General features: G+C 44.5%; 1 protein-coding gene across 1 annotated transcript in view; it reads right to left on the minus strand.

The window, feature by feature from the left end:
* The window catches only part of LOC117780127, a 119,854-nt gene that overhangs the window by 61,555 nt on the left and 35,291 nt on the right, over nt 1–23,008 (minus strand). The window contains 7 exon segments of the mRNA XM_034616539.1: nt 7,551–8,348; nt 11,901–11,993; nt 12,090–12,725; nt 12,728–13,897; nt 13,967–14,275; nt 15,151–20,280; nt 20,283–22,430. Of these exon segments, the coding sequence (XP_034472430.1) occupies nt 7,551–8,348; nt 11,901–11,993; nt 12,090–12,725; nt 12,728–13,897; nt 13,967–14,275; nt 15,151–20,280; nt 20,283–22,430 (10,284 nt within the window).

Below are 23,008 nucleotides of genomic sequence, written 5' to 3' on the forward strand. Positions count from 1 at the left end.
ATATATGGAGTTGTTGTTTCCCCAGATATTGATGGCAATGTAGTATCTTCAGTAGTGCCTATCGTTGGAGAAGTAGTTTCTGTCGATAATGGTACAGAAGTCGAACTTCTCGAGGTTGTTCCCTCTGTTTGGATAGTCGTTTCAGTACCCTGAGTTATTTTATCAGTAGAAGGACTCTCTGTAGTACCAGGGAAAGAAATTCTTTGAGTTGTAGTAATATATGGAGTAGTTGTGTCCCTAGGTATTGGTGGCAATGTAGTATCTTCAGTAGTGCCTATCGTTGGAGAAGTGGTTTCTGTCGATAAAGGTACAGAAGTATAACCTTTCGAAGTTGTTCTCTCTGTTTGGATAGTCGTTTCAGTACCCTGAGTTATTTTATCAGTAGAAGGACTCTCTGTAGTACCAGGGGAAGAAATTCTTTGAGTTGTAGCTATAAATGAAGTTGTTGTTTCCCCAGATATTAATGGCAATGTAGTATCTTCAGTAGTGCCTATCGTTGGAGAAGTTGTTTCTGTCCATAAAGGTACAGAAGTATAACCTTTCGAAGTTGTTCTCTCTGTTTGGATAGTCGTTTCAGTAGCCTGACTTATTTTATCAGTAGAAGGACTCTCTGTAGTACCAGGGGAAGAAATTCTTTGAGTTGTTGTAATAAATAGAGTTGTTGTTTCCCCAGATATTGATGGCAATGTAGTATCTTCAGTAGTGCCTATCGTTGGAGCAGTTGTTTCTGTCGATAATGGAACAGAAGTAGAACTTTTCGAAGTTGCTCCCTCTGTTTGGATAATCGTTTCAGTACCCTGACTTATTTTATCAGTAGAAGGACTCTCTGTAGTACCAGGGGAAGAAATTTTTTGAGTTGTAGTAATATATGGAGTAGTTGTGACCCTAGATATTGGTGGCAATGTAGTATCTTCAGTAGTGCCTATCGTTGGAGAAGTTGTTTCTGTCGATAATGGAACAGAAGTAGAACTTTTCGAAGTTGTTCCCTCTGTTTGGATAATCGTTTCAGTACCCTGACTTATTTTATCAGTAGAAGGACTCTCTGTAGTACCAGGGGAAGAAATTTTTTGAGTTGCAGTAATATATGGAGTAGTTGTGACCCTAGATATTGGTGGCAATGTAGTATCTTCAGTAGTGCCTATCGTTGGAGCAGTTGTTTCTGTCGATAATGGAACAGAAGTAGAACTTTTCGAAGTTGCTCCCTCTGTTTGGATAGTCGTTTCAGTACCCGGACTTATTTTATCAGTAGAAGGACTCTCTGTTGTACCAGGAAGATAAATTCTTTGAGTTGTAGTAACAAATGGAGTTGTTGTTTCACTAGATATTGTTGGCAATGTAGTATCTTCAGTAGTGCCGATCGTTGGAGCAGTTGTTTCTGTCGATAATGGAACAGAAGTAGAACGTTTCGAAGTTGTTCCCTCTGTTTGGATAGTCGTTTCAGTACCCTGACTTATATTATCTGTAAAAGGGCTCTCTGTAGTACCAGGAAGATAAATTCTTTGAGTTGAAGCAATAGTTGGAGTTGTTGTTTCCCGAGATATTGATGGTAATGTAGTATCTTCAGTAGTGCCTATCGTTGGAGAAGTGGTTTCTGTCGATAATGGAACAGAAGTATAACCTTTCGAAGTTGTTCTCTCTGTTTGGATAGTCGTTTCAGTAGCCTGACTTATTTTATAAGTAAAAGGACTCTCTGTTGTACCAGGGGAAGAAATTCTTTGAGTTGTAGTAATAAACGGAGTTGTTGTTTCACCAGATATTGGTGGCAATGTAGTATCTTCAGTAGTGCCTATCGTTGGAGAAATTGTTTCTGTCGATAATGGTACAGAAGTAGAACTTTTCGAAGTTGTTCCCTCTGTTTGGATAGTCGTTTCAGTATCCTGACTTATTTTATCAGTAAAAGGACTCTCTGTTGTACCAGGGGAAGAAATTCTTTGAGTTGTAGTTATAAATGGAGTTTTTGTTTCCCGAGATATTGGAGGCAATGTAGTATCCTCAGTAGTGCCTATCATTGGAGAAGTTGTTTCTGTGGATAAAGGTTCAGAAGTATAACCTTTCGAAGTTGTTCTCTCTGTTTGGATAGTCGTTTCAGTAGCCTGACTTATTTTATCAGTAGAAGTACTCTCTGTAGTACCAGGGAGAGAAATATTTTGAGTTGTAATAATATATGGAGTAGTTGTGTCCCTAAATATTGGTGGCAATGTAGTATCTTCAGTAGTGCCTATCGTTGGAGAAGTGGTTTCTGTCGATAATGGTACAGAAGTAGAACTTTTCGAAGTTGTTCCCTCTGTTTGGATAGTCGTTTCAGTACCCGGACTTATTTTATCAGTAGAAGGCTTCTCTGTAGTACCAGGAAGAGAAATTCTTTGAGTTGTAATAATATATGGAGTAGTTGTGTCCCTAAATATTGGTGGCAATGTAGTATCTTCAGTAGTGCCTATCGTTGGAGAAGTGGTTTCTGTCGATAATGGTACAGAAGTAGAACTTTTCGAAGTTGTTCCCTCTGTTTGGATAGTCGTTTCAGTACCCTGACTTATTTTATCAGTAGAAGGACTCTCTGTAGTACCAGGGGAAGAAATTCTTTGAGTTGTAGTAATAAATGGAGTTGTTGTTTCACCAGATATTGGTGGCAATGTAGTATCTTCAGTAGTGCCTATCGTTGGAGAAGTGGTTTCTATCGATAATGGTACAGAAGTAGAACTTTTCGAAGTTGTTCCCTCTGTTTGGATAGTCGTTTCAGTACCCTGACTTATTTTATCAGTAGAAGGACTCTCTGTAGTACCAGGGAAAGAAATTCTTTGAGTTGTAGTAATGTATGGAGTAGTTGTGACCCTAAATATTGGTGGCAATGTAGTATCTTCAGTAGTGCCTATCGTTGGAGAAGTGGTTTCTGTCGATAATGGTACAGAAGTAGAACTTTTCGAAGTTGTTCCCTCTGTTTGGATAGTCGTTTCAGTACCCTGACTTATTTTATCAGTAGAAGGCTTCTCTGTAGTACCAGGGAGAGAAATTCTTTGAGTTGTTATAATATATGGAGTTGTTGTTTCCCCAGATATTGATGGCAATGTAGTATCTTCAGTTGTTCCTATCGTTGGAGAAGTGGTTTCTGTCGATAATGGTACAGAAGTAGAACTTTTCGAAGTTGTTCCCTCTGTGTGGATAGTCGTTTCAGTACCCCGACTTATTTTATCCGTAGAAGGACTCTCTGTAGTACCAGGGAAAGAAATTCTTTGAGTTGCAATAATATATGGAGTTGTTGTTTAGATATTGATGGCAATGTAGTATCTTCAGTAGTGCCTATCGTTGGAGAAGTTGTTTCTGTCGATAATGGTACAGAAGTAGAACTTTTCGAAGTTGTTCCCTCTGTTTGGATAGTCGTTTCAGTACCCTGACTTATTTTATCAGTAGAAGGACTCTCTGTAGTACCAGGGAAAGAAATTCTTTGAGTTGTAATAATATATGGAGTTGTTGTTTCCCCAGATATTGATGGCAATGTAGTATCTTCAGTTGTTCCTATCGTTGGAGAAGTTGTTTCTGTCGATAATGGTACAGAAGTAGAACTTTTCGAAGTTGTTCCCTCTGTTTGGATAGTCGTTTCAGTACCCTGACTTATTTTATCAGTCGAAGGACTCTCTGTTGTACCAGGGGAAGAAATTCTTTGAGTTGTAGTAATAAATGGAGTTGTTGTTTCCCCAGATATTGGTGGCAATGTAGTATCTTCAGTAGTGCCTATCGTTGGAGAAGTTGTTTCTGTCGATAATGGTAAGAAGAACTTTTCGAAGTTGTTCCCTCTGTTTGGATAGTCGTTTCAGTACCTGACTTATTTTATCAGTAGAAGGACTCTCTGTTGTACCAGGGAAGAAATTCTTTGAGTTGGTTATTGTCGATAATGGTACTTCAGAAGTAGAACTTTTCGAAGTTGTTCTCTCTGTTTGGATAGTCGTTTCAGTACCCTGACTTATTTTATCAGTCGAAGGACTCTCTGTTGTACCAGGGAAGAAATTCTTTGAGTTGTAGTATAAATGGAGTTGTTGTTTCCCAGATATTGATGGCAATGTAGTATCTTCAGTAGTGCCTATCGTTGGAGAAGTGGTGTTTCTGTCGATAATGGTACAGAAGTAAACTTTTGAAGTTGTTCCCTCTGTTTGGATAGTCGTTTCAGTACCTGACTTATTTTATCAGTAGAAGGACTCTCTGTAGTACCAGGGAAGAAATTCTTTGAGTTGTAGTAATATATGGAGTAGTTGTGTCCCTAGATATTGAGGCAATGTAGTATCTTCAGTAGTGCCTATCGTTGGAGAAGTGGTTTCTGTCGATAATGGTACAGAAGTATAACTTTTCGAAGTTGTTCCTCTGTTTGGATAGTCGTTTCAGTACCTGACTTATTTTATCAGTAAGGACTCTTGTTGTACCAGAAGAGGTGGTTTTTGTCGATAATGGTACAGAAGTAGAACTTTTCGAAGTTTTTCTCTCTGTTTGGATAGTCGTTTCAGTACCCTGACTTATTTTATCAGTAGAAGGACTCTCTGTAGTACCAGGGGAAGAAATTCTTTGAGTTGTAGTAATAAATGGAGTTGTTGTTTCCCCAGATATTGATGGCAATGTAGTATCTTCAGTTGTTCCTATCGTTGGAGAAGTTGTTTCTGTCGATAATGGTACAGAAGTAAAACTTTTCGAAGTTGTCCCCTCTGTTTGGATAGTCGTTTCAGTACCCTGACTTATTTTATCCGTAGAAGGACTCTCTGTAGTACCAGGGAAAGAAATTCTTTGAGTTGCAATAATATATGGAGTAGTTGTGTCCCTAAATATTGGTGGCAATGTAGTACCTTCAGTAGTGCCTATCGTTGGAGAAGTGGTTTCTGTCGATAATGGTACAGAAGTAGAACTTTTCGAAGTTGTTCCCTCTGTTTGGATAGTCGTTTCAGTACCTGACTTATTTTATCAGTAGAAGGACTCTCTGTTGTACCAGGAAGAAATTCTTTGAGTTGTAGTAATAAATGGAGTTGTTGTTTCCCATATTGATGGCAATGTAGTATCTTCAGTAGTGCCTATCGTTGGAGAAGTGGTTTCTGTCGATAATGGTACAGAAGTAGAACTTTTCGAAGTTGTTCCCTCTGTTTGGATAGTCGTTTCAGTACCCTGACTTATTTTATCAGTAGAAGGACTCTCTGTTGTACCAGGGAAAGAAATTCTTTGAGTTGTAGTAATATATGGAGTAGTAGTGTCCCTAAATATTGGTGGCAATGTAGTATCTTCAGTTGTTCCTATCGTTGGAGAAGTTGTTTCTGTGGATAAAGGTACAGAAGTAAAACTTTTCGAAGTTGTTCCCTCTGTTTGGATAGTCGTTTCAGTACCCTGACTTATTTTATCAGTAGAAGGACTCTCTGTAGTACCAGGAAGAAATTCTTTGAGTTGTAGTAATAAATGGAGTTGTTGTATCCCTAGATATTGGTGGCAATGTTGTATTTTTAGTAGTGCCTATTGTTGGAGAAGTTGTTTCTGTCGATAATGGTACAGAAGTAGAACTTTTGGAAGTTGTTCCCTCTGTTTGGATAGTCGTTTCAGTAGCCTGACTTATTTTATCAGTAGAAGGACTCTCTGTAGTACCAGGGGAAGAAATTCTTTGAGTTGTAGTAATAAATAGAGTTGTTGTTTCCCCAGATATTGATGGCAATGTAGTATCTTCAGTAGTGCCTATCGTTGGAGAAGTGGTTTCTGTCGATAATGGTACAGAAGTAGAACTTTTCGAAGTTGTTCCCTCTGTTTGGATAGTCGTTTCAGTACCCTGACTTATTTTATCAGTAGAAGGACTCTCTGTAGTACCAGGGGAAGAGATTCTTTGAGTTGTAGTAATAAATGGAGTTGTTGTTTCCCGAAATACTGGGAGCAATGTAGTTTCCACCTTCGGGGGGAACGTATGGTCTATAATTAGCTGTTTGGTGGTTTTATAGGATTCTGTTGTGCTATCATATGTGCTATCAGCTTCAATGTCTGTATAGTGGGTTCGCATTTCTGTTTGGTTTGCCAATTGCATGACTGTGTATTTTATGTTAGTTGCATCTGTCGTTGTCTCAGTAGGTTCGGTTGCTTCGGTTGTGGGTGGTGTTGTGTGGGTCGGTAGACAGTTAGTGGTAGTGGTGTTGGTGAAATTCTTGGAGCAAATGCAGGTTGCAATCATATGTGCCTTTGTTACGCACTTTATGGCACCTACGCAAACTGTTTGACAAGGATCGATACATTGACCAGACGATCCGCATTGATGTACTTCACTGCAATCTTCGTGTGTGGTACAGTTGCCACCTGGCTTAGCTGCATGTTTTGGTTTTATTTTTGGATTTTGTTTTTGTTTGTATCATAATTTTGAGGTGGAGTATTTTTGTACATATTTCGAATAAAAGTATAAAATTTAAAAAATACAATACATTAAAATATTTACAAATTAATACGATATAAGATATAGGTGTATAGCTACAGCAAAGTAGGAATGTGCACAATAATATATATATTTATAGATATATACAAGGAGTACCTGGGGGGCTTTAATAAATATGTTCGAGGAAGTTTTCATCTAATTTTCTTGGGTACAGTTAAAAGAGACTGTGACAAAACTTCGAGTACGAAATATTTAGTTCAAATTATTATTTTACGGTTAGATTTGTAAATTCAAATTAGAAACGATTGTTTTTACTATTAGTTAGCTACATATTGGAATTATGTTTTGGGTGTTGTAATTGTTGTTGTTGTTTATACCATTAGTATTACAAATACATCTAGATTACCGTTTGTTTAGAATCATGGGTTAAGATATTCATAGTATTCAAGAGGCATTTGATTAATAATCATTGTGAGCATGAGCGTGTGTGAATGTTCAGAAGAATTGCTTGTTGTATTTTTATCTGTATCTGTTATGTTGTTGATACTGCCCCCAAAATGGGGTGTCTTGGATCATGATCACTTAATGATCAATCAATAATTTGGATAATAGTTTTTCTTATTTTTGTTTGGTTATTGCGCTTTTTGGTTTCGGTTTTTATTGAAAGCTTAACGGGCATTACAAGTATTCCTGATATTAAATCTTTGGGCGGTACGTCATTTAGCTTTGATATTGTTTATCATATTTGAAGGCACAGACAGATTTAGAGACAGAAAGTAAGAGTAAGAGAAAGAAAGAATCTTGGGATAGCGCTTTAGTTGTTAATTCCTCACTTCTATGTACATTTACACAATATGTGGGGAAATAGATTGACAAAATATAAGATAATATCGTAGTAGGATTTTGGCTTTCGGTCAATATATTTCGCCAGGTCATTCTGTGTGGGTGTGCTTGTGTTTTTGTTGTGATGTGGTGTGTGAGTGTGTAGTGTGAGGGGAACAGACAATTTAAGACAGAACTAGCAATGTCAGAAAAAGAGAGAGAGAGAGGAAGAGAGAGTGAAAAAAGAGCAGTAAAGAGAGATTTACGATAAACGGTAAACGAGAGTCAGAGACATTAAGGTACTTTCACTTGACAAGACAAAGAGTTGATGTGAGAGAGAGTACGTTGTGTGGTTTACCTTTTTGACATCCATATTTGGCATCGGCTATAAATCCAGTTGGGCAGAATTTACATATCGGCTTGTGATCCTCGACAATGCATGGCGAGTTGGAGGCGCATGTGGCAAATTTGCATGGATCGACGCACTGATAATTACGACAGGCCAAACCCGATGGGCAGCCAGCGTCGCGTAAACATATCGATATCGATGGCTGACAATCGCGCATACAAATGCAAACGGGCTTGTGATCCTGCACCTCGCACGATTTGTTCTTGGCACAGATTGGGGAACGTCCCAGAGGGACAATACACGGGTTACGACACTTGCCATCCGTGCAGGCCATATTTGAGGCACAGTCATCATCACGATAGCATTCGCGCTTATCCGGCGCACAGGTCAATTCGCCGTATTCATTCACAATGAACCCGGATTTGCAAATGCAGACAGGTTGATGGCGTCGTGTTTCGCACTTTTTGTTACTCTCACAGATGAAAAGGGGATTGTTGCAAGGATCTGTGCATTGACCATACTGGCCGCACTGCAACGTCTCGGGGCAGTCGGCATCGCTTGTGCATGTTATCTGATCTTTTGTCTTGGGATCTGTGTCATCGGGCACACATTTGCTATCCAGCTTACACTCGACCTCGGGCCGACCAATGTGACAGCTGGGGCAGGAGCAACGGGGACGATGCAGGACTGTTTGGCATAAAGCATTCGTGCCACACGCGCCTCGCATTGTACAAGGATCGGTGCAGTGTCCTTGCAGGCATGATTTTTCACTGGGACAATCCGTATCTGAGTAGCATTGTTCGGTGTCTATAATGTAACAAACAGCGCAGCAGGCGAAGAACGAGAGAGAGAGAGAGATAGACAGGTTGTTGTTGGTTTTTTATACTATTGGTGTTAATCTTTGGGTGCACTCAATCTATCAATCTATTCAGTAACACCCTACATAGATCTATAGACTCTTTGCTTCGAGAACAATTTAAAACGGAATTACAAGTTCTGAATTCTTTTTCTTCATCTTTGGAAATGTGACAGACAAAAGAAAAAGTTTTTTTGGTAGAAACGTGAGGCGTTGGGGTGTGTGGGGGGTGGGGAAAGGGTGAACACATAGATGGGAGTGTATACATTGGGGGCTGAGCGGCTCAGATAAGAAACTTACAGCTAAAAAATGTTCTAAAAACAAAAATAGAAAAACTTAAACGAGACAATATATAAAACAGTATAATCCAGTGTTTAATTGTACTTTCGATTGGTTTACTTTGCTTGTAGTATCGGTTTGATTTGATTTTTTTTTTGAGTACTTTGTGTATGTGGTTTGGTGGGATTTTTTTTCTCGGGAATGGGAAGTATTTTCAGAATAATGTCAGTGGGAAATGCAGTGGTTTTATGGGTTGCGTTTTGTTCAAGGAATCTGTTATAGTAAGTACAGAGGGGATTTTAGCTAATTGTATTCAGAAAAGGATTTTAAGGATTTCATTAAGATAGAAAAACAAAATTGTATTTATCTTGTTTGTGCAGTTAGTGATAAGGACAGGCAGTAATTGTCAAGGACAAAACATCAAATTGCAGAACTGTGAAGGGAACATCTCACTTTATTTCAGGTTATGATCGGTTTATTCTTATCTATATAAGCTTGCAATTATATATATTTTTATAGGGTAGATAGGCTGCTTTATGTTTGGTATGTAGATTAATTGATTTGTTGATTGATTGATTGGTATGCGGGCGAGCGAGCGAGCAGTCTTATAAGTACATAATTTCGAGTGAGCAATAGTTATAATCCTTGATGAATTACCAATTATTAAGTATATATATCAAGTGTGTATATATTTTGCGGGTTTTAAAAATAGAGAGAGACTTGCGCTTTAGTTGCCCAGTTAACTGCTGTGATCTATGGACAAGTTAATTAAATTTTTTTTGTTTTTGTTTTTTTTAGCAATGATCTCTTTGGTCTAATGCGTAGTTCTTACATATTTTGTTGAGTAATGGTGAAAATTACACGACATCCAACACATGCGCTCTGCCCTCACGAGAGACACGTTATTGGTGATTGATTTGGGTGAGTGGCATGATAGAGAGGTACGAAAGAAGAGAGGCAATGAATAAAGATGAAGAGCAGATAGAGAATAGATCAAAATTAAAGATACAACTTTTGACTAAAGCAATATATTAGATAATTTGGAAGAGTACGTTAGAATTAGGAATAGTTGAAAGAATAGTACGTTTTGTAGCTTATCTGTGGTGTTATTCATAATTCACAAACTGATAAATTTAGTATAAATTCAAATATTTACAGGTTTTGCTTTATACTCTCTTTTGTGTTTGGGGTTAGTTGTAGTTGAGCATTTTGTATACGCATATAATATGTACAGATGTGATTAATCACACATACAAATTTCTGTATATACATCTTAAAGACTAGAGTCAAATTTACCAAAAATATATAATTAATTTTCTTTTTTGCAGTGTTAGTCAAATTTAGTTACAGTTTTATTCAGTTTTTTTTAAATTTCGAATTGTTTTTTATCTGTACGGAAGCGATTTTCAACCAATAGACTAGCTAAAAGTGTGCTAGGGGTACGTGTATTTTAAAGGAGCTTTATACAAAATTATTATTGTTTTTTAGACTTAAGTATTTTTCGGTTATATAGGAATGCATTGAAAAGTAGTTGTAGTAGTTGTTGTTGCAGTTTTTAGCTGTTGTTGTAATTGATCTATACACATATGAGACTTATAGTACATCATTTTGAGCTAGAGAACTGATGAATTAATTGATTTAAAGCATATGTGAACCATGTGTGAGAATTGTCCCGTCCACAGTTCCCAATCTGAGACTTTGTTCATTCAAGAAAAAATGTTTGTTTTTTTCAATTGTTAAAGCTATTATTTTATTTTTTAGCGAAGGAAAACGACAGAGTGACGCAGGGGAGCAGAATAGTGGATTTAACATCGTTGGGTTATTTTTGGGGGTCGGGGTAAAGGATGGGATTAACGGGAGAGATCATGGATATCGACGATGTAGGGATGTGTGTTTTGGGAGATTTGTTGTCTTTATTTTTTTGTATATTGTAATTTTTTTCAGCTGTGTTGTTGTTTGTTGTACACTTAAGGCACCTTTCTCAGATGCTGGTGCTTTGTATTCTGTGAAGCCGTGAATATCGAGTAATATGGCTACATATCGCTATCGCGGCATTTTCGATAATTATAAGTATACGATATTAGATTAGAGATGAACCAACTTGTCTACTGATCTGTGCGTTGAACAGGAATTTTTCATGGTATGCCGCAGAGCTAGCTAGTGTTGTAAAACACTCCAAAATATACGAATATATTGTATGAGTTATTCAAAGCCAATATGTGTCTTAAATATTTTAATGAATGCTGTATGAAGTAATGATAAATGCAAGCTTCAAAGCTTTATGAGGCTGAATTGAATTGCAAAACAATTTTCTAACGAGTGTTGTAAAATGCTCGGAATATATGTCGTTTTTAGTATTTGATACAAAACTATATGCTTAAAGATATAATTGTTTTTTTTTTTTTGATTGGCGATTAATGGGTTTTTCATTAAATGAATACTAGGCACAGATTGGGTAACCGCGATAGCGACAGCAACATTCCACAAATTTCCATATGCGTTGTGGTTGAAAGTTATCGATTAATCGAATTTGGCAAATAACTCTTAAAAACTATTAAAATGTATTACTCAAAAATTAATCTAGTGCAAGTCGGGTACGTGTACTCCCTAAAAGGTATTTGCTTTTGGAACTGTTTTTGGAATTTTTGCATTGAGTTGTGTAGGTAGTTGTGTGTATATCTTCTGGGTGTGTCTGGATGTGTGTGTTGTTGTGCGCGGGGAGTTGATTTTACAAAAAACTAGACACTTCTCGGTAGCTTGGAACATGTGTATAGGTTGTTAAATTGATTATACAATTAATTCATTAATATTTTTAACATCATTAAAAAACACACACTACACTGAAAAAAATCAAATTAAATTTTTTGTTGCTTTTCTGAATTAGTGAAATTAGCTGGTTTTTAGGTTTAAAAACAACTTATTTATGTATATAGCTATAAATAATTAAACCAAAAAAATAATATTATTTTAACAACAATATCAGTTATTGTTACTGACTGAAATCCAGTTAAATAACGGCAACGATAAGGATAACGCTAACTGATTACGATAAAAACTGATTACTCCAATCAAAAATGTATATCTATGTGTGTGTGTGTGTGAATGTATTTGTGTGTGTTTTGATCAACGATTACTTTTGTGAAAGCAAACGTCGATAAACATGATTAGCATTAGCTGTATTCTAAGTACTTTAAATGATATTGACATTGAATTGGTCCACTTACCCTGTTGGCAGACATAATCGTAGCCCTGGCGCACACATGCACCCGCATCACAGCCCTGGGTACGGCAGTCCTCTTTTGGTGCTGTCAAATAACCTAAAAGTGGGCAACAAATTATTTATCAGCAATTAAAGACGATTTGCTCGAGGTGAACTTGATGAATTATTAATCAGTATCTTTATCATTACTTACATTGCACATAGGCATCTCCGTGGGGGAAGTTCTCCGGGCAGTAACATTCGGCTTGATTGTTGTCGAGCACCTTACAGGCGGCATTAAGGCCGCAGGGTTGATCACGGCAGGAATTGACATGTTGATCACCGCAGATGCAACCCTTGTGAGCATCTCCAAAGCAGCCATCCATACAGGCGCATTCATATCCACCAGGCAGTTCAATGCACTTGGAAAATACGCCGCAGGGATTTGTGGAACATCCACCAACCAGAGGCTGACATTCGGTGGCGGGATTGCCAAAGAAGTCGGGCGGGCAGGAACATTGAGCCTTGCGATTAACCACACGGCATTGGGCATTGGAGCCACAGGCTCCAAACTCCAAACAGGGATTGCGACATTTGCCTTGATCACAGCGTTTGCTGGACTCGCAGTCGTTATCCTCACGGCACTCGAACTGAACACACTCCTTGCTGGGCTCGCCTTCGTATCCATCGGGGCAGTAGCACAGCATGCGATGTTCCGAGACGGTGCAGAGAGCATTGCGTCCACAGGCTCTATCATCGGCACAGGGATCTGCACATTTGCCAGTGACGCAGCTCTGATCCGCGGCACAGTCTCCATTTGACTTGCAACCGGCAATGCAGGAGCCTCTTCACAAAGTTGCCCCAGGGGGCATTGTCGCTTGGGACCACACTTGTTGCGGCACTTGCCACGTGCACACTGTTGTCCACAGGCACAGTCCTCGGAGCGGGAACACTTGGAGGCGCAATAGGCGCCGCTTTCATCGCATTCACAACCAGGATGACAACGCTCTGGAGGCAGATGACATCCAGTGAGTCCGTCACCAATAAAGGAGGCGGGACACTGACATTGCACGCCGTGATTGATGACCAGACAGTCAGCGCATTGTCCGCACTGTCCTGGAGCCTGGCAGGGATTCTGGCATTTCTTGTTGACACAAGCCTCATCGCTGGCGCAACTGAGATCGTTGCGGCAGCCTGTCTGACATACGCGATTCTCACAGATCTGTCCTTCGGCACAGGCGCTGTCCGTGTTGCAAACTGTGCGGCAAGTGCCACGCATGCAACGTTCATCCGAGAGACAATTCTGATCATTACGGCACTTTCCTTGACAGCTTCCCGCGTAGCACAATTGATTCGAGCCGCAGTCCTCGTTGCGTCCACAAGCGGTACGTGGCGTCTTACAAGCCGCATTGGCATTTCCGGTAAGTCCCTCGGGACAGCTGCATTGCTTGTGATGATCGATGGTCTGGCAGATGGCATTAGTGCCACATGCCGTGGGATCCGCGCAAGGATCCACACACTGCTGACCCACGCAAGTCAAATGGGCAGGACAGCCCTGGTCAGAGCGACAGCCCGTGACACAGTTGAGTCCCAGACAGAGTTCTCCATGGGCACACTCATTGTCATGGCGACACAAGGGCTTACAGACGCCCTGCTGGCAACGCTCGTTGGTCAAGCAACCGGCATCATCCGCACAAAGTGGGCGACAGACGGACTCAAAGCAGGCCAGGCCATTGCTACAGTCGCGATTCTCATGGCAGTCAAGGGGTGGTGAACGCACACAGCCCACTTGGGGTGTCGGATTGGGCACCATGTTGTCCAGGCAGCTGCAGCTGGCGCGATGATTCGACACCGAGCAGGCTGCGTTGGGGCCACAGGGATTCTCCGAACAAGGATTAACGCACTTGTCGTTGCGACAGGATTCCGAAGCACTGCAATCGTCATCAACGTGGCAGCCAAAGACACACTTGTTGTGTAAGCAAACATGGCCTAGGAAGCAATCGTTGTCCACACGGCAGGTCACTAAGAAGGAGGAGGAGAAGCAGGTTTTATAGAAGCAGCAAGAGTAGTAAATGTCTTCTTTCTTCTTACGCATGCAGTTGCCACGCAGACACTTCTCATTGGAGGCGCACTCCAGATCGTTGTGACAGACTGGAAGGCACATGGAGTCCCGGCAGCTGTAACCCGGCGAGCATTCGCCATCACAGGCAACGGGCACACGAACACATTCCTTGGCGGCATCGCCAGTGAAACCTTCCGGACAATGGCACTGTTTTACATGGCTAAACATAAGACATTCGGCATTTTGGCCACAAGCCTGTGGCTGCTGGCAAGGATTGAAGCACTGTCCGCCCTGGCAGACCTCCGAGGTACCACACTCTGTGTCCAGCAGGCAGGCAGCTAATGGGGATTTAAATTTATAAGGGGATTAGCTCAAATCAAATCGCAAGATGTTGAAGAGATTGCCTAAATTTCGTATCATGTTACAGTACAGTACTTAGTACGTGGTGTTGTTGTTGTTGTTGTCTTGTGTGTGTAAGTTTTGTTAACAATTAGTCTATGCTACGAATTAGATCAAGTCCAAAGTTAGTCTAGATTGACATGCTGTGACATTCTTGGAAAATGTAACTCTTCGAGGGAGGTGTTTCCCTCTTCAAGTTAGCTTAACCAAAAGTTGCAAATTTACTTTGAATACAGTTTTTGAATCAAATTAATTCATTTGATTTGATTTCTCCGATGATATCCTCGATGTCGGGTAAGATTAACTTTCTAACATTTTTGATCAAGTTTAGTTTAGAAAGGCAGTTTGAACTGTAGCGAAGGTAGATAGTGAAAGTTTACTTCAGATCTATATAGAATCTATAAAAACGCCCTCAAAAATTCTTCTCTGACTATTTTAAAATTTTTGGAAGATAACACTCTTAGGTACTTACAATAACAGTCTGCTAAGCTGTGGATCTGTAAGGATTAAGATTACATTTCGATTGAAGTGCACGCTTTAAGCATTACTTGTATAACAATTTTTAGCTCGCGGGTCTTAATCAACTGTAAAGTGTTTATACAGCTTGAGCAGTCGGAAAGGTGCCACAGCATCTACGATCTAGTTATGTGCTAGTTTGGTAAGTGATTAGCTAATAATAATTACGTTTTTGTTGTGACTAGTTGGTAGGTTGATAAGTTGATAAATTGTCGCTAAGTTGTGAAAGTCTTTAAATGTTTTTTGGCCCTGGGTGGTAAGTGGTGCGTGAGTGGTTGGTTTGGCAGTTAGTACTTACGTTTACAGACACTATTGGAGCAATAAGTGTTGGTGGGACAATCGCTAGTGATTTGACAAGGCACAGGCAATGACTTACAGCCGGCGACCCGGTCAGCGGGTTGACCGTCGTAGCCATTGCGGCATGCACAGTGAGCGACATGACCCTTCGGAACACATTCCGCATTGGGGCCACATTGTAGATGGGCGCAGACATCCTGGCATTTGGGCACACCGTTAGTCTTGGTGCATGCAGCATGCGGGGGACAATCGTCATGAGTCTCGCACTCAACGGAGCTGCGACAGCCCTCGTTATACGGATCTCCGACGAGAGCAGGAGGACAGGTGCATTTGTAGGAACCGCGAGAGTTGCGACACCGGGCACCGGGTCCGCACGGTGCATCCTTGCAAAAGTCGATGACGTCGCAACGCACGCGAGGATCGCCACTAAAACCAGGCTGACAATGGCAAACCTGACGATGATTCTCTGTGGTGCAAAGAGCATTCTCTCCGCAAGGTTGCCCGATGAGACAGGCGATCTTACACATGTGATTGTCACAACTCTTGTCATTGGAACAGTCCTCGTCGCTGCTGCACTCGATTTTCCTACATCCGGAGCGAGCATCTCCAAAGAAGCCCTCCTTGCAGATGCAGTCGGGTGCATGGGAACGTGCCACGCATTCCGCATTTCTGCCACAGGCGGCACGTCCGAGACAGACAGACTCACAGCGAGCACGTCCATAAGCATCGAGGAGACAAGTCTCATCCTCTCCGCAGTCGCTGTTGATGCTGCACTCCACCTCCTTGGCGCAGATATTGTTCTGACAGAACTGGAATTGTGGGCAGGTAGAGTTCGACTTGCAGGTGCTTTGACAGACGCCCTGCAGGCAGAGTTGCTCCGAAATACAATCACGATTGCTGCTGCAAAGCGCATTACAGATTCCATGAGCACATATGCTGCCCTGAGGACACTGTGTGTCCTGTTGACAATACTGCAGTGGTACACATCCCTGTTTGGCATCTCCAGTGCTGCCCGACTCGCAGGCACAGACTCCAATGTGATTTTGGACGGAACAACGTGCGAGGGCACCGCATGCATTCGGCAGGGAGCAGGGATCAATGCACTTGGCATCCAGACAGGCCTTCTCAGCGCCACAGTCTTCATTGTCGGCGCACTCGATGTGCACGCACTCCACCTGGGGATCTCCTCGGGAATTGCCTGCACAATTGCAGATGGCTTTGTGAGATTGAGCCTGGCAATTGGCATTAAGACCGCAGGCGCCTTGACGTTCGCAGGGACTTCGGCATCGGGAATTCTGACAACTGGCAGAGGCAGGACAATCGGCATCACTGAGACACTCGCTGGGATCGCGACAGCCGGCTTGGAGGGGATCTCCAATAAGTCCTTCGGGGCACTTGCAATGAAAGCTGCCCGGAAGATTGTCGCAGAAGGCGGTGCTGTGGCAGGGTTGAGTCAGGCACTCGTTGATGTCCTCACAGACGCCGTTGATCAGCTGGTAACCCTCGTAGCATTCACAGATGGCCTGGTGATCCATCACCTGACAACTGCCTTTACCACAGCTAGTCAGGTCACAAGGTTTAATGCAACGATTCGTCTCTGCATCGCAGGCACGATCGCTGGCACAGTCCACATGATCAATGCACTCTACCTTGAAGCAACCAACTCCCGTATCGTTGGGATCTCCTAGATATCCAGCTGGACAGTTGCAAGTCGATTGATGTCCTTCCGCTTGGCAATGAGCATTCGCACCGCAGACCGTGTGCAGACAAGGATCCGTGCACTTGCCATGTATACACGACAAACTATTGGCGCAATCGTCATGCTTGTGGCATTGTCGGGGTTGCATGCAACCTTGTTGCGTGTAACCATCTCCGACAGTTCCCTCGGGACACAGGCAGCGATAGGAGCCAGGTACGTTCTCGCACCTGGCGCTGGCATGGCATGGTTGCTCCGTGCACTCGTCGATGTCCGAGCAACCGAACGGGGTACCAATAAATCCACTAGCGCACTTACATTTGCCTGTTAGGCAGAGCTCCGTTGGGGGACAGTCAGCATCGGATTCACAGCCGGGTTGGCAGGTTCGATCGCTGTTGCAAATTTCTCCGGCGAGACAGTTGTTGCTGGTGTAACAGACCTTGCGACAGACCTGCTGATAACAACGTTCTCCGATGGCGCAGGCTGAGGTCTTGGTACACGGTAGATTACACTGATTTCCAATGCACATGTGTCCACTTGGACATTGGTTACTGGCGAGGCAGGGCGCGGGTACACGTACGCAGCCCTGTTCGGGTGTAGGGTTACCCTCGAAGCCTTCGGGACAGCTGCATTGACTGCGATGCTGGGCAATGCTGCAGAGCGCATTAGGACCACAGCTGGTGCTCGATTTACAAGGATCGATACACTTGTTTCCGATACAGGACTGCTCCTGCTTGCACTCCTTGTTGCTGCGACAGCCGATGGCACAGTTGCCTTCCAAGCAGGCCAATCCGCTGGCACATTGGCTGTGGTCCAGACAGGAAACGACGCAAACATTACCGACACAACGCTCTCCGTCTGAACAATCTTGTGTATTGCGGCATGCCACACGGCACTGACCGTTGTAGCACAGCTCTCCGCCGCAATCCACATCCGTGAGGCACTTGGAAGCACTACGGGCACATCCATTCTTCGCCGACTCCGAGATGGGTTGGAAGCGCAGTGGGCAGCTGCAAACAGGTTTACGATTGACAACCTTGCAGTCGGCATTAGATCCACAAGCATTATCACAGGGATTAAGGCAACGTCCTCCGGCACAAATTGTATTCGCCGGACAGTCGGCATCTCCATTTGGACACTGACCATCGGGACGACAGCCCTTAGTATTGGGTTGAGGCTCGCCTACAAAGAGAGGCGGACACTTGCAGCTAGCACCATCGGGGGTAACTTCGCAAATGGCCGTTGGGTGGCAGCTTCCAGGGGCACAGCCGCTCTGCTTGACGCAGGCAACTTCGGGCAGAGGATTACCCCGATAGCCGGGAGGACATTGACACACAGCGCGATGATCCTCGGCCAGGCAAATGGCGTTTTCCCCACAAGACTCCTCATCACACACATCATAGCAGGTGTGAGTCATCCTGTTACACATCTGACTTGGTGGACAGTCGTGGTTGTAAACACAGGGCACGCTCTGGCAACCATTGAAAGGATCATAGGGATCTCCTGCATAGGGTCCAGGCGGACATTGGCATTGCGCTTGATGGTTATTCGTGATGCAGACAGCCCGAGGTCCACACTTGACACTGTCGCAGGCGAGACGGCAACTTAACGATTGCGTAGACTCATCCTTAATGCAGGCTTCTGACTCTGAGCACTCAGCATTGCTGCGGCATTGATGTTTATGCTCTGGCTGACAACCATTGCGATCATTGGGATTACCCACGAAACCATTGAGACAATCACAGCGTCCTTGATGATGCCTGGCGACACATATCGAGTTGGCGGGACAGGTGAAGGCGTCACAGATTGCCACGCACTTGAGTACACCAAGGACATCTGGACGACAGGCAGAGGCATCGGGACAATTGTCATCGCTGGTGCAGTCGGGGAGTGAGGGTTTCTCACAGGAGGAGACAACGGGATTCCAGACAAAGCTGTCGGCACAGTTGCAAATCGCATGACCGGCCGAATTGATCTTGCACAGCTCGTTGGGACCGCAAACAACATTCGAGCAGAGATTGATGCACTCTCGTGTGCCCAAACCTCCCGTTTGACAGCCAAATCCTCGCTCGCAATCCTTATCCGTCTTGCACTTATCCTCCATATCCGGCACATTACGTTCTGGCTGGCAACCCACCTGTAAATTGCTCGGATTACCAAAGTATCCATCTGAGCAGATGCACGAGGAACGATGATCGTCGGCCACGCAAAGAGCGTTGGGTCCACACTGGATCTTGGAGCAGGCATCGACGCACTTGCGCAGACCTTTGCCCAGTTGGAAACAGATTTCAGTGTGTCGACAATCGGCATCGTTGCCACACTGTCCTCTTATGCTGCAACCCTGGCTGAGATCATGCGGATCTCCGACGTAGCCCAAGGGGCAAAGACATTTTCCTGCATCACAAATGGCACGCGGTCCACAGGCCGTCTTCGAGCAGAGATTCTTGCAGTGTCCAGCCTGGCAGCTGTATCCATCGGGACACTCGACACGCTCACTGCACTGACATTGGTTCGCATCCTGGCAGAACTTGCTCTCGATGGGTTGACAGCTGCTGTACGGATTTCCAGCATGTCCAGATAGACAAAGACACTCAAAGCTGCCGGCGGTGTTAAGACAGGCGGCATTCAAACCACACGGCTTGTTGGCGCACTCATCCACATCCTGGCAGCCAACATAGGGATTTCCGCTGAATCCTTGAGGACAAATGCAGGTAATTTGATTGCCTGCAGCACGACACTCGGCATTAGGTCCACAGCTGTTCGGTTGGCACACATTCTTATTCTGGGCACCGCAGCCCTCGTAGGGATTACCAAAGGTGCCCGGATTACAGGCACATCGGCTCTGTCCCAGTCCGTATTCACAATGAGCGTTCTCGCCACAGTGGGGCGAGCACTTGGCCATCTCGATTGGCGGCATGCAGAGTAGATCGGGGTTACCCACAAAGTTTGGTTCGCAGACGCATTTGCCGTTGTTCTTGTCGCAGGTGGCACCGATGCCACAAACGACACCCTCACAGCGTTCCTTGCAGCGTCCATTGATACAGATCTGTCGCTCATCGCAGGGGCGGGATGCGGTACATTGATCCGTGCTGCAGCTGCCACCGGGGAACGGATTTCCCAGGTAACCCTGGGGACACTTGCAGGTAGGTCCCTCGCTGGTTGGGATACACAAGGCGCCCTCGCCACAGATAATATCCTGGCACTGCGACACACAGTCTCCATCCGCATTCTTAACGAATCCCACGCGACAACGACACCAGCCCGCATGCTGGTCCGTCTCGCAGTAAGCATTGGCTCCACAGAGCAGACTAGCGCAGGGACTGAGGCAGCTGCCGTCGAGACAGGCCAGATTGCTGGCGCAATCCTCGTTGCTGAGGCAGCTGCTCTTCGGCACGCCATTTTCCAGAATGCAGCCGCTCTTGTAGGGATCCCCGTGAATCCTTTCGGGCAGACGCACTGATAACCTCCTTTCTTATTGACACAGTAGGCACCGTAGGCGCAGGGCAGATGAGCACACTCATCCTCATCTGTGCAGCCGAGCAGGGGATCTCCCTTAAAGCCTGCCTCGCACATGCACTGTGGTGGATCGGAGGGTGTGCACTTAGCATTAATACCGCAGGGGAATCTCTCACAGGGACTCTTGCATTTGTTGTTATCCTGAGGATCCAGGAAGTAGGGAGGCGGGCAGACGCACTCTCCTGGCTGGATGCATTTCTCATTGCTGGCGCATTCCTTGTCTGCGGCACACTTGCGCTGCGCAGGCGCACATAGTCCATTGTAGGCGTCTCCCTGGTAGCCATCAGGGCAGTGGCAACTGTAGCCACCCAACTGATTGACGCACTGAGCTCCGTAGGCGCAGAGCTGAGCTCCACGCTCCTCACATTCGTTGACATCGATACAGCTACCGTCGGCTTGGGTCTGATAGCCCTTGGGGCAGGCACAGTAGCTGACTCCACCAGCAATGGAGATGCACTCGGCACCGCTCGGACAGGGTTGCCCAGTGGAGCAGCCCGCCAAGACGCAGCTATTACCCAATAGCTTGTATGGTGCCTGACATTGGCACTCGGGACTGCTGCAGGTTTCACACATGACGAACGGATTTCCAGTGTGTCCCTGGGGACAACGACATTCGTAGCTGCCGGGCAGATTCTTGCAAAGAGCATTCAATCCGCAAGCTGGCTTGCCACGCTGTGCTGCGCACTCATCCACATCATGGCACTGACCACTCTCGGGATTCCTTTCATAACCTTGGCGACAAATGCAGACGCTGCTGCCGGTGAAGGAGTCCAGTACACAACTTTCACCTAGAGCGCAAGGATTCGCATCGGAGCAACCGATGGTCTTGCCGGAGGCACAACCCTCCCGATAGGCATCGCCTGCAGAGCCACCTGGACACTGACAAAGATATCCGCCAGCTGTGTTGCTGCAAATGGCATTCTCCGCACACGGATTGGCTCTGCATTCATCGATATCACTGCAGCCTCCAGGAAGAGCTGCATTTCCTGTATATCCTGGCGCGCAGAGACATTGAGCTTGTCCATTAGCAAGCATGCACTGGGCATGGGCACCACAATCCTGCGTCTCGCAGGGATGTCGACAGTCGTTGCCAATATTCGGTTCCGGGCACAGACAACGGTTGGTGTTATCGCAAATGGCATTGCCAGGACACTGTTCACTCGTGGCGCAATTGACAATGGGCACACAGCGCACCGAAGGATCTGGATCAGCGAGGGTTCCCTCTGGGCAACGGCAGCTGTAACCGCCTCCAGGTAAATTGATGCAATCGGCGCCCGAGCCGCATTTGCCACCCGCACGACATTCATCCACATCGAGGCACTTTGTGTGAGGATCTCCAGAGAAACCAGGTGGACAGGCGCAGCTGTAACCACCTGGAGTATTGCTGCAAGTGGCATTATGGCCACAACTTCCAAAGGGTCCATGGAGCGGGTCACACTCATCGATGTCAATGCAACCAGCAGAAACATCACTAGGATTATAGGTCCAACCCTCTTCGCACACGCAGTACGCCTCATTCTGATCCGGCTTGCAATAGGCATGAGCGCCACATCTTACATCCTCGCAGGGCTGCTTGCACGCCACTCTTGGTGGACTTCCCACATAACCAGCCTCGCAATCACAGCGATAGGAACCCGGAGTATTCAGACACTGAGCATGAGGTCCACACGCCTCGGCATGCGTTCTACACTCATCGATGTCTACGCAGCTGGAACCGATGGGTTCGAATCCGTCCAGGCAGAAGCAATGATTTTCAATGCACTCGGCATTGTTGGTGCAGTCAAAGTTGCTGCTGCACAAGATATTCACATCCGTGGGCACACATCCATCCTTGGGATCGGGCTTTCCATCATATCCTTGTGGACATTTGCACTCGTATCCCGGTACAGTATTCTCACAGATCGCATGTTCTCCACATGGTTTTTCCAACGCTGCACACTCGTTGATGTCAACACAGCCCCTAAAGGGATCTCCCGTATAATCCGGTTTGCACGTGCAAACAAAACTTCCGATCGTGTCTGTGCAAATGGCATTGTCGCCACACGGATTATCCTGGCATTCATTGATGTCTGCATTTCGATCGCGATCATGTTGAGCGGGTTGGGGTTGCAGAGGGGGGTGAGACGGGGGAGAGCAACGCGTGTTCATTGGCGTGTTGTGTGTTCATTTTGCAGGGGGGCAGGGCCGAGGGGGAGGTGGTTAAATATATATATTGTAATTAATTAAATTAGTAAATCAAATCAAACAATACAAAAAGAAATGTATGAAAGTGGTGAAAGCATAGCGTGAAAAGGCGGAGCTGGATTTGGGATAGTGGGAAAAAGATACTAAGGAAAGCTGTTGAAAGCTATGAAGAGGCTGTGGAATATTAAAGCTTGGCATGAAGCTCTCAAAGCTTGCAAGAAAAGCAGCTAAAAGCGTTTCATCAGAGAAAGTAAGAGAAAGAGAAGAACAGCAGAGAATAAGAAGAGCAGCCAAAGCTTACAAGCTTAGTTTGAACTGGTTGCAAATGTTGGCTAAAGCTCTTACTGTAGACTAAATAAGAGATGGGCGTGTGACAAAACATAATAGATAATTCAAAAAGATAAAACAGAATTGATAGCTTGAAAAGCTCGTGCTAGAAAATGATGTTTAAATTTAAAATAAT

Source organism: Drosophila innubila (assembly GCF_004354385.1).
Source record: "Drosophila innubila isolate TH190305 chromosome 2L unlocalized genomic scaffold, UK_Dinn_1.0 4_B_2L, whole genome shotgun sequence".
Classification (NCBI taxonomy): domain Eukaryota; kingdom Metazoa; phylum Arthropoda; class Insecta; order Diptera; family Drosophilidae; genus Drosophila; species Drosophila innubila.